At 37.5% G+C, this 12,309-nt stretch overlaps 1 protein-coding gene across 8 annotated transcripts in view; it reads right to left on the reverse strand.

The window, feature by feature from the left end:
* unc-13-4A (BAI1 associated protein 3) overlaps positions 1–12,309 on the reverse strand; it is a 64,007-nt gene that overhangs the window by 19,828 nt on the left and 31,870 nt on the right. For all 8 annotated transcript variants that reach the window (XM_034319554.2, XM_034319572.2, XM_034319563.2 and 5 more), the window contains 2 exons: positions 11,505–12,095; positions 10,449–10,696 (listed from right to left, as the gene is read on the reverse strand). In XM_034319554.2, the coding sequence (XP_034175445.1) occupies positions 10,449–10,696; positions 11,505–11,702 (446 nt within the window). In that variant the 5' untranslated portion in view covers positions 11,703–12,095. The remainder of the gene's footprint in view (positions 1–10,448; positions 10,697–11,504; positions 12,096–12,309) is intronic.

The raw sequence follows: 12,309 nt of genomic DNA on the forward strand, positions 1-12,309 counted from the left end.
CAATAGGTACTAATGGAAGGATTCAGCGCCGTTTAAACATTCTTTATATCTTCTCATAAATATTTTTCTGCTGAATTTAAAAAGACATCTTGCTGCTTGAAAGTCCAGAAAACCTGATAAAGACGCTAATCTTATTCGTCGCTAATTACCCTGGCAGTTAATTAAGACGGAAGCGTGGTTGGGAAAAAATCTTTTCAAGAAATTTTACATTCTAGTAAGCCGTGAGAGTGTCAACAAGTGTCAGGGATCGCGTGAACGTGTTTATCTTTCGAGAAAAAGGGCGGTATATAAAGATGAAAAACGCGAAAATTATTTAATTTTCTATTTTCTTAGATGTTTTATCTACTCGATTCATCTCCCGTACGTTTCATGCAATATTTCTTTCGTTTCAAACTTTCACTGACGTAATAAAGTGTAGCGAAGCGAAACGTCGATGGAATAAACCATCCCCTTGATTACTTTATTGAAACGCACTGCAGATACTTTTTGTTCGCGTTTCCCCGTATTTTCGACAGCCGAGGGATCCGAGCGATAAAGAATAACGGAGACAAGCGGCGATAACGCGGTGTCCTGCTCTTTTTATCCTCCAATTGATCGGATTTCAATGGACGAATTTCGTATCGTAAAAAGGACCAAGCAGAAATGGATTCCTTGATCAGCATTACTGATCTACGAATTTGTAATTATAATTTCGTGAACCGATGGCGTTTCACAATATTGGCAAGAATTTAAAAAAAAAAGACTTCGAACCATCGTTATATTATTTTCATAAATCGTAAAACTTGTTATTCGATAGAAAAAAATTTCCATAGAGCAGGAAGAAATTTGATTGGAAGTTGCTCGGCCCTCTGGTCGAAATTCGACAAAGTTTCGATATAAATACTTTCGACATAACAACTTTTTAAAATCATACATTCTGTAGAATTTAGTTTTCCCAACTCAGCTACTTTTAACACGAAATATGTACAATATATATATTATAAAAAATATTTTAAAAACTTCAGAAACTTGAGAAAAATTACATTACTTTTCATGAAAAATTCTAAGTAAATAAAAGAGAGGGATTTAATTTTTCGAGAATTCTTTTACAAGAAATTACATTTTATAAAATTGTTAGAAGAGTTGTAAAGAAAATTCCTCTGAGCGATAAAATTCTTATTTACATTAAGGGGTTTATTAACTCGCTTGTTGACCTATTTAAAAAAGAAATTATATAATAAAATAAGAAATTTAATTTCTTCCGACATATTCCTCAGCATTACAGAAATATTAAACCTTTTATTCACTCGCATTGTTTTAAAATTCAAGCCAATTAGTCCTAAAAATTCTTGTCTAATTTACTTTTCCCTTGTGAACCAAGAAAGAAAATTCAAGAATTTAACCGCGGTTCCTCCCATAAACCACATGGGAGATTGAAATGTTAGCTTAGCAATCCATTCAGCTGTAACGTAATTAATTTTAATAATTAATTTTCCAACACCCTACAGACGAGCGCAACAAAGGTGGAAAGAATATGACGATACGCCATTGAACGTGTACGCATAGGTTGATAGATGTTCGACACTTTTCGTAGAATGGAAACAGCAGTGCGGTCGATTTAATGGAGGTAATGGTGTAAGGGTAAGGGCCCCCAAAGAAATATGGTCGTTCGTCCATAGCGAGATAAAAGGAACGCACAAGGAAGGGTCCCTTTGCGACCACGACCTTTCGACCTCTCGACCTTCCACATTCCCTAACTCCTCGTTATAATTTTAAAGATATGATTCCTTTACAAAATCATATTTCAAAATGATGTAAAATTTTTATTTAATAGATCTTAAAGAGCAAAGTTTAACGATTGTGCATTCAACACGATCGTGTTTCAATTCTATAGCATTTTAAATGCAGCCAAGTTATTATAGAATAATTTACATACATCCTTTTAGAATCCTTTTCTGCATAATTTCTTGTTCAGGAATGTAAGGTTGATTTTTATCATTGGAACAAATGAAGGTAATTTATATTGGTAATTATTTTTCTTTTGTAATTAACAATTGCGCATTTATGGGTACTTGAAAATGTGGGTCAGGCGAGGCAATCTCGAACGAGCTTAAAAATATTAATGACAGAAACACGATCGTATTTCAATGCTATAGCGTTTAAAATGCAACCAATTATAATATTTGGAACGATCTGTTCATATCGTTCCTTGAATTTTCTCTACATGACCTTTTGCTGCGTTTGCAGAATCTTTGACTCCCCAGATATGTATCCATCGAGAGCTATGGATGAAAATATTTTTACGTCGTCATTTTGGGAAAGAAGATTCCTCGGAGGCGAAGGAATGAATTTCAACTGGAAGTACGTGAGGAGCTTTCGTTTGCTTTCAAAAATTTATCGATGCTTCTGAGTGCTCGAAAATTTGTCGGTATGCAATGCTTTTCTTCGATCTTCGATACTGTTAGAATAATATTCCCTCTACCAAGATAACATTAATTTTTTCAACTGAAGAACAAATCTAAAATGTTTCAACCAGATAGAAACATTCGCTTCCTCGAGTCGCCTGTAATATTCAAACTGAAGTATAGCTTCTGTTTATCAAAAGTTTCTGTCCAGGACATGGAAATTACCGTTTCAGCTTGGAAACAAATTGCACGTTTTGTAGGAAAATCTCGACGATAATATTGTCATTATTGCCGCAATACACGGTGGAAAGATTACACTGTGAATCTAAATAGCACAACCAGAACACGCGAACTCCTTTTCTGCCCTTTTAACAATAATAACAGCAGCACGGAAGGAGTGAATCTTGCGAAATGTCGCTTTTAATCAATGAAAAGAAATTTAATTACGAAAACGTGAAACGAAGCCCCTGAGCTACACCGACGTATTGTTTCAAAGAAACAAAAGTATTTTACAGAGAAGAAAGCATCAAAGGGACAAAATTTGACTAGAAAACAAAATGGTATTACTTATATTCTATTCGATCATTTTATCCTTTTATTATTACTTTGACTGTAAATACTCCGTTTTATCCCCTCGTTTCATTAATTTTCCCAACAATAGAAATCCGAGCCTGGCAACTTTTGAAAGTTCTGATCCGCCGAGAGTCACCGGAAACTATACTGTTTCCAGTTAATTACCGTTTGGTCGAAAGCAAAACGCGTTCTAATGGCTACGGCTGTTCCCGAGTACTCTTCAAGTTCGTGGACAAACGACAGCTTGTCAGCGCACGTGCTTTTCCTCGCTAATCACCCGAGGCCGGTGTCAACAGCTCCGCCGAGAGCTTTTCAACAACCACCTTCGACCCTCGAACATCTCCAGATTCTAGATTCTGGCGAAGCTTTTAGTTTAGAGAAGCGATCGGCGAGAGACCCTTTACGTTTCCCAAGATATAAACGCCGCCTTCCATTTCCCCGACGAATGGTTTCTGGTGTACATGGTGCAAACTTAACAAGCGTTTACTTAACACGCCCTGTTCTATCTATCCAATGTAATTCGTGACGTCAATGTGATCGACGACGCACCTTACGCGTCTTGTGAATGAAAATTGACATTAAAGCAACAGTGAAATTTATTTTCAAACAACTAGAGCGAAATATGTAACGTTACAGAAAATTATCCTGTATAAACAGTCCGCAGTAACAGAAGGAATAAAATAAAAATGTACGTTCCACTGAACAGCGCACCTCTGTGTTTATAACTCTCTTTTTGTAAACCTACATAGATTAACCGCAATACTTTGTGCACAATGTTGCTGTAAGCTTATTATATTTTTTGCCTTCTGTTGTTTTAACGTTTTTACGAAAAAATTCTTACACAAACCGGAATTCCGCACAAAAATGTTCTATCCATGAATAACGCCCACGCAGCATCGTTGCATTCATTCAATACCCCTGTATTTAGTGAAAATTTGTATCGATCAAAAATTGCTTGCGTCAACATGCCTTCGTTTAAAATGTAATACGCCGTCGAATATGAATTTTCCGAGAGGAAAACAATATTTTCATTATAATCTCGTGAATATTCCAAATTGGAAATTATACATTGCAATTTAACAAATTTGAAGGAATAATGCGTTGGAGGAATTTCTTTGTGATTTCATGATTGCGATAATATTGTTAGCCGTCAATATTTATCGCACGATCTCGTGGTGCATGGCCTAAAGATTGAAATTGGGGCTAGAATTTCCGGCCCGCAAATCCGCATCACGGATAGGTATACGTGATTTAAGCCTGCCGCTAATGTATGCGTAATCATGTGACGACCACCGTAATAATATCAGAAACTCAGTGAACTCGATCTGGAATTCATCATGGGTTTGCAATTTATTCGTGCGGAAACGTGAAAATTATAATTAGCCTATCTTGTTTGATTTCAAACCATTCGTAACATATTCCCCTACTTCCAGACATTTGAAAAGAACACGCGATTAAAAATTAATTAAGAGCGTATCGCCTAAGTTCTCCACCTTCAATTATTTTGTCATTTGCAAAAATATATCTGCCGTCAAAGAAATAATCCCAAAGATCTGTCGAATAAGATCTAACGAAGTTTACACGAACGACGCGATTTAAATCAACAAACCGGAAGGCAAAAGGGACGAAAGGGATCTTAGAGAGTGGCAACATTCCCTCCGGTCGAATTTTTCTCGCACAAATGATATAATAGCATTACGACACGTAGTAGTGCCGTCCGGAAGAGGGTCGGCGCCGAAACGGTGCTCCTAGCTGAATTCGCAACACGTCGTGGCCTTAATTGCAAATTAGCAAGGGAACCGATATTGCCTTGGCCACTCGCCAACCTCCAACTGCGAGGATAGAGTGATAGCGAACCGGGGCAGATGAGAATCATCTGAAAAACCGGGCGCACGCATTTCCCTTGGCAAAGGTGAAATTAATTCAACGTTTCAGAAAATATTATATATTTTTCGCTTGCATGTTTTGAAATTTCATCAGCGATAAAAGGGTTAAACATTGCCGGTCTCATTTATACCGCATTACAGGCGTAGTCCAATAATCCGGCAATACGGAAATCCGGATTATCGGAATTCTACCCCGTAGTCATTTGAAACCGTCCGAACAAATTGTAGTATCAGTTTAAACTTTCCAATGCAATTAAAGAAAATGTCTACCGAAACGAATCTACCTCCGACTTATCTTCTTTCTTTATCCTAAAATGAAATCAGCTTAGAAGAAAAACCGTGTTGCTTAACTCTGACCTACTCCCTTGTTTCCATCAACATCGACCGGTTAATCTAAGGGAAGCGGCAGTGAAATATTATCGTCAACTTCCGTTCGAGTCCACCGACTATTAGTTTCTGCTGACAGATAATAGGCAATGATCGTTGGATATACAGGGAACAGTTAACAAAGCGAGTCGACGAATTCATTAATCATGATCACGTCTACGTGTAGCTCGTTATTTCGGGAGAATAATTTGTGGTATAAACTGTTGCTTCACTTTTGTTAAGAAGTGTCGGTTGATAATGGGAACGCTTGAGCGTTCCTGTTTTGATAAATGATTGGAGTTTTGAAACCCAAGTTTTTATCGATCAACTAAAAGAGAAGTCGGAAGTCTTGGATTTTGTTTAAATATTTTGCTAAATGATATCAGAAAGATTCTCTATAACTCCCACAATTTATAAATAAAAAAAAAGAGTGGTATATTAATGTGTTTTTTAAACATCTAATAAATAATTCTTTGTAAAAATCAAATTACATCAAACCTTTTATCGGCATTATTTCAGCAGCTTGGAAGCGTACCGGGTTATTAATTACAAAGGCTACTTCATCGAATTATTGAATCGCTTTTTGCCGATAGCTGCTGGTAACTTTATTATTTCCTCTCCCTCTCTGGAAGCTTATTATCGAAATGCTATGTCCTTGTACCAAATGTTCCTTGCGCAACAGCAGCCAGGATTTCACCTGCAGCCTTGCTCCTGCCCCGATATATAGGTCGCATTATGTGGAACAGGATACCTAACTCGTATTTTGTTCTCGATAATTTCTCGGCAACATGTTCCGTCGCAATTAACGAACAAACCGACGGAGAAAGAAGAAGAAGAATGCTTCGTTGTCGTCGTTGTCCTTTCAGGACGAAAAAACTTTTATGAGGGTAATGATACATCGGTTTCCTTCAGCTCGCTTTTGATGTTACCTCTAAGGTAATTAGCATTAAATCTTTAACTCGAGAATTTTTTTATTTTTACTCGAGATATCAGTGTACAACGTTGAAAGGGTGAAAAAGGTTAAAAGGCAAGAAAGCGTCCTGAAAAAGGTTATGTTTCTTCAGACACAGGACGAAGGTTCATTCGTACCTTCCTCTCCTCGATGGAGCCGAATTTCCGTAAAAGAATTTCTCTCTGGCACACCATTTCTCTTTCGTCTTGAAGGCAAGTCATGCGGACAGCCGCGAGAACCGTATTTTCGTCACGAATTTCTCCTTAGAAAAGACGTCCTGTCTTCCAACGACGACGAAACGTGTCGCAATATTGTTACATAGGAAAATTCAATTTTTATTCGAACCTTATTTATTATGCAATCGATAGCCACTGATCGAATTCATTCGAGGGTAAACTATACAATGATTGATACCCTATTCTCGAGGGTTCGAGGTATGAATTTATATTTAGTTCTTAATAATGTTAAGAGAATCAAAATTAGTACAGTTTATTCTACTGTGAATACCGGTTTCAGAATGTTTTCCCACTCATTTTAAAACTCAAACAGCGTAAATCGCTGTTAATACACTTTCAAAACGAACGGTGAAACTTTTGCGAAATTTCGATCATTAAAACGCGAAATGCCAAATTCTCGAGTTTTCAATTATGATTAAATGTTCATGGATGTTTAAATTTTGTTCCATTTGGTTTAAATGTACACTCGCCGGAATAAAGTTTGCGTATCGAAATTGCTGAATTAATCAATAAAGTGTTTTGGTTAAACTTTGTATTAAAAAAAAACAATATCTTGATTATAGCAATTTAAAAAATCTCACAGTTTGTGTTTTATTTTATTTTGAAAATCATTCTGAATAAAATGCTCTCATATTTTTGGTCTACAGTTGTATAATCAATATTTCCTTCAAGAACTTGGCATTCATCAAATTCAGTTTTTATTGGAAACATAAAAATACACTATCTCAATTCTTTCTCTCCCATTTCTGCCCAATACTTCACTCCCCGGTAACAACCGTCTAAATCACCTTTATTTTCACACAATATTTATCATTTGTTTGCCTTGAAATTGAATCTGCACCATTGTTACCCAACTCCACCATAGCTTTTGTAACCTTCCTTTCTGTCGATCGAATAAAAAGAGTGGCCGTTTAAATTGGCGCTTTGCGACCTCTTTCTACCTTGAATAAAACTTAAAAATAGCCTGTCCAATGGAAGACCCGTGTACTATCATCGATCATTACACAAGTTTTATTATACTGCACCGTTTAATTCACCGCGAATCGAGTTCGGGAAAAGTTCCTTTCTTATAATCTGTCGGCGGTACACTTTGCCATGATATTCTTTGTTTCAGAATAAAGAGACAAATTCATGCTTGAGATACTAAAGCGCGGACAGTAAGATTCGATAAAATAAACTCGTTATCCGTTCGATTTAACGCGACACGAAATAATGAGACCTCTGCGAAATTTACATTAATAAAAATTTGAGAAATATGAGATATTGAAGAATTTAATTGGTGATTTGTGAAATTTAACATGTACTCGTAACACTTAACAAATTACTCGAAAGAATTACTAAAAATTAGAGAAGAAATTGGTCAACTTTAATTAAAGTTATTTATCAAATAACAAATAGTAGTGTCGATTAATTAATCGAACTCAGAAGTTATCCAATTACTTCTAACCACCAATTGGTCTTAAAATCAATTGACCCCCATGATTGTCTTCAAATATCCAATTGAAGGTTAATTGCTTTTGTTTCTAAGGCTGCTTCTGGTATAATTGATCATCGTAGGTTAACCGACTGGCTTCGCTGCTAATTGATTACCGATTGCTCGCTAACTGAATTCTTGTAACTACGAGCGGGTAATCAAATTGAAATTTAATCAAATCTTCACATTGGTTACAATGTTACTTCCTATTTTGAAAAATCTCTAAGTCAGTCAATCGAGATAACAAGAGAAAGAAACGGCCGCCGAAAGGTAACTCTCGTTATGAGAGACGTTTTGCTGGTAGGCGAACGAGCTACAAAAATATCCCGCGGGACATCCTGAAATCCCAAAGTTATCCTTCTTATCGAATCGAAGGGATCGAATTCGATGCCACTCGAATTGCTTTGCTCCTTTTCCGAGGGTTGATCGAACTGTATGGTTTTTTACGAGTACCACGTTTCACGCAAGAATTCGCAACACGTAAAAACCATTCTGAATATCGAAACGTTTTACTGTTTATTTCAGGAAAAACACAGCTTTGTATTTGTTCCTGTGTATAAGAAGATAGTCGATCAACGAGAAAAGTCGGTATCGTAAAAGACATTAAAAAGGGATGATAATATGCAATGGAAAACGTGGGTCGAGTTTTCATATTTGAGGAAAATTATTCAATTTCCTTTTGCCATTCTATTTGTATATTTATGATGTTTTCCTTTTGTAAGTATTTTTTTCTTACTTTAAGGTACGGAATAGCCAGACACCTTGAATAATATTGAATCAATTGAATATCGAGTGTTCATGATATTGGGAAACTTGTTGCTCTCAGAATCTTCTTTTTATTACATTTTCATTGATAAATGACAAATCGTATCTTACTGAATTTCTTTTCACTGTTAAGGTCTTTTGAGAGGAATTAATAAACCTGAATAATTAATGAATTCTAAAGTCTTCGAGAAATCAGCAAACTTTCAGAAAAAAATTAAAATTCCAAAGAAACCAAAGTTTCCTTATTAATTACATCTCCTTAGACAAATACCGTCCAATTTTCTCGGCGAAAGTTGCGCAACAGTGGATCGACGTCGAATAAAAAGGGAGAAAAATTAACGAGTTCCGTTTTCATTCGCAACTTTGTCGCAACTTTTACTCGTCGAAGTCCCAAATGAAATTCTCTCTTTGATGAGATTCGTATTATGAGGAGAGCACATAACAGGTATTTACGGTGCCCGGTTGAGAGAAGCTTCTTTTATACGTTCTGACAAGCTTGCAACGAACTTGGTATCGGCGAAATAAATTGGAATCGTGAGCAGGGATCTGATGTTTCTATCGAAATTTGCCGGAAACCTTCGCAGATGACGTTGTCGTCCGTGAAATCGCGCCCTGATAAATCGAACGTCCTACGACGATGACGAAAGGACTTCGTAAACACGCGAGAAGAATCTTAATTAATGAAAAAAAGAAAGAGAAAACAACTTTCCAACGAAACGATTCAAGTCTCCTGGAAATTCCCTGGAGAAATTGTACAAATTAACCACAGGAATATTCAATATCATTCTGCTGCAAAGTCTCAAACGAATCAGTTAGTAATCTTACTAACTGAAATCTAAAAATGACTATTGCAAATCGTATCGAACCTAAATGCCAAAATAGGAAAAGCGTCAGAAAGAAAACTTTCATTTTATCCATCCCTGTTTCGACAGACGTCGCGAGTTTTCGTGGAATCCACGTTGATTCTTTCTAATATTGCTTCGAGAGTCGAGAAGAAAGTGCACGTTTTTCCTGAAAATATTTTATGTAACCTGACCCAGGAACTTTGACGAGCAACATGTTTCTTTCGACTTTGTTCTTGTTGTTACAGTGTATGATCTTTTCTTCAGCTAAAAAAACTTCAATATTAACGTTTGAAAATCAAAAACTAAGTTCTCTGAACTTCGAAAGATTAAGTTTTGATAATTCTACTTAAACCTTTATGTTTGAAGTTAGACGTGGAAAGAGATATGAAAAAAAAATCAACATGTTTATTAAAAATTCGCCAAATCTGAAGTATCGATCGCCATTTGAGAATGTCTATTCATGGAGAACAAATTTAGAAAAAATACATACTTCGATACCGAATGAATCCAATAATAGAGTGACGGTGCACCTATCTGAATATGCAAATGAAATATTCATGAGGGTTCGTGACGCGAAAACCCCGATAAAAATGCATTTATTACACATTATATAAACAATGCTTCGGTGTATAAATATTCGTTAGAGGTGCATACGCGTTTATTGAAAATATCAATCAGTTTCCCACACTGTCAAAAATCATTTTCTCTCGTGAAATAAGATGTCCCCTTATTCCTCAACATTAAATTGAAATTTCAACACCGCATATTCGAGTGTGCTGTTCGGTCGGTTTCAGTTAATTAAAGTGATCCTGAACAAACAGGATTAGTACGGTTAATTGGAAAGCTTAGTACAACTCGAAGACAAACAGATTAAACTATCAATGCGCAGTTTCGGCCATCAAGCTACAGCTTTCTGAATACTAAAGCGAACGCCATTTCTAATGTTCATTCAAGAGGATGTACTCACCCGGACGTGGCTTGTATGTCGACCTCCGGCCAAGAGGGTCTCCTTCTGCAGAACATCAAAGGAGGTCGATCCGCCGAACCTGTGCTTCTGCGAAAAGAGCCAACCCTCCGGGGCGAGGTGCTACCCGACGCACTTCCGGTAGCTGGATGCACCGTCAAACCGGGGCTGGAAGTGCCCTCGAGGGTCCGTCTTCGCGTCGACAAGGAACGGCTGTGGGAGGACGTGACCGTCCCGGGGGGTGGCACCACCTGAAAGGATAAACGAGCACGATAATTATCTCCGTCGAGTTTCCTTCTGGAAAGGATTAAGGTGAATCCACGGGAGGAGAGAACGAGCTTTTCAGATGTGGCTGGAACAGCGACAGAAGTAAACACCGCGCAGGGTCGTTCGTGCGTTAAGGGAATCGCAAGGGCTTTTCATTCTTCCTTGTTTCCCTGTTTTACGTGTGAACGGGGATTTGTCTGGCTGGATGATGGAAGATACGAATTTCGTTTCGTTCTTTCAGAAAATCGTCCCATTCGAAGAATGGTCATTGTCTTTTTAATCGTACCAGTCGATGACGTGTGTGTGTTCTTTTTTTTTTTTTTTTTTTTTTTTTTCAATAATTATCGACTGGGAGTTACATTGAAAAGTTCTACTTTAAATATACCTCATAGTTTTTCAATAATACAAAAGTATAACGAGGAGAAAAGTTTAGAATTTAAGATCGAAATTGATACATGTGTTACACGAAGGACGGTTGTCAGTTATAGATGCAAATAAATGGTAATTTAATTGGGACATGCACCGGTGACAAATGCTACGCGCGTTTAAATAATCCAGAGCGAAAGGAAAAGTTTCACGGCACATCTGTATTCGATTGTCGCGAAAGCATAGCGGCTTATTATAAGTTCTGTCGTCCCCGTTTCTCAATCCAGGCCACATTAATATTCTTAGAAATTTGCAGAAAGTTTAAGCAAATCGCGTTAAAGAAGTTCAGAAATGATTTAACGGTGAGGAAAGTTTTCAATTTGATGAAGAGAGATGAAGATTTTTATGTAAGAAATGAAAACTCACTTTTGGATAGCCATGAGGAGTCGACTGTTGCGCGGTAGAGTTAGTATTATTAGCACCGGTCACGCTTCCGGTGGATCCGCTTCTTCCGGTCCCGCTGGTCGTCGAGTCTTCTCGACTGAACGAGAATCTCTTCGGGCTCAAACTCAAACTCGCGACACTGTCGGTCACGTACTGTTGCAACGAATTGAAGAAGCTCATTGTCAACGACGGTGTGTTTAAGCGTCAACGAGGCTCGATCTAATCAAAACACTTTCGCGTGAAAATCGAAGCAATTATCATTGTTTTCCTTCCGATGCGTTTCTGTTCAAAGGACTGTACGCGAACTTCACACGCATCAATCTCGATGTAACACGCTGTATGGGCTCGCTGATACGGAGAGGAAGGCACCTCGACCTCGAGAACTTTCAAGGTTCCTTGCGTCACGATATCGATTCTGACCCTCAGCCATTTGTAAATTTTCGAATTTTCTTCCTCTACCCCGCGATCGTTGCGTTTCCTCGTGCAACGTAAGTCATCGTCCCTCCGAATGACCCCTTAAACTGTTTCTTCGCCCGAATGGTAGCCGTTGCCTTCTCGTCGCGCTTGCATCCTCTGGAAAAAGAAAGTATTTCAGTGGAAAATTAGAAAAAATAATTAGAAATTTATTTGCCTTTTTATTAATCGAATTTATTGGTAAGAAGATGGACGGAAAATGATTAGTATACTTGAAGGAACCCCGAGGAAAGCAATATCGGCCAGAAGCAACGGCATGCTTGTCGATCTTGAGAGGGTATCGATTAACGAGGTTAATTAATCGCAGTGTAAG

The sequence above is a fragment of the Osmia lignaria genome, chromosome 9 (genome assembly GCF_051020975.1).
Source record: "Osmia lignaria lignaria isolate PbOS001 chromosome 9, iyOsmLign1, whole genome shotgun sequence".
NCBI classification, from domain to species: domain Eukaryota; kingdom Metazoa; phylum Arthropoda; class Insecta; order Hymenoptera; family Megachilidae; genus Osmia; species Osmia lignaria.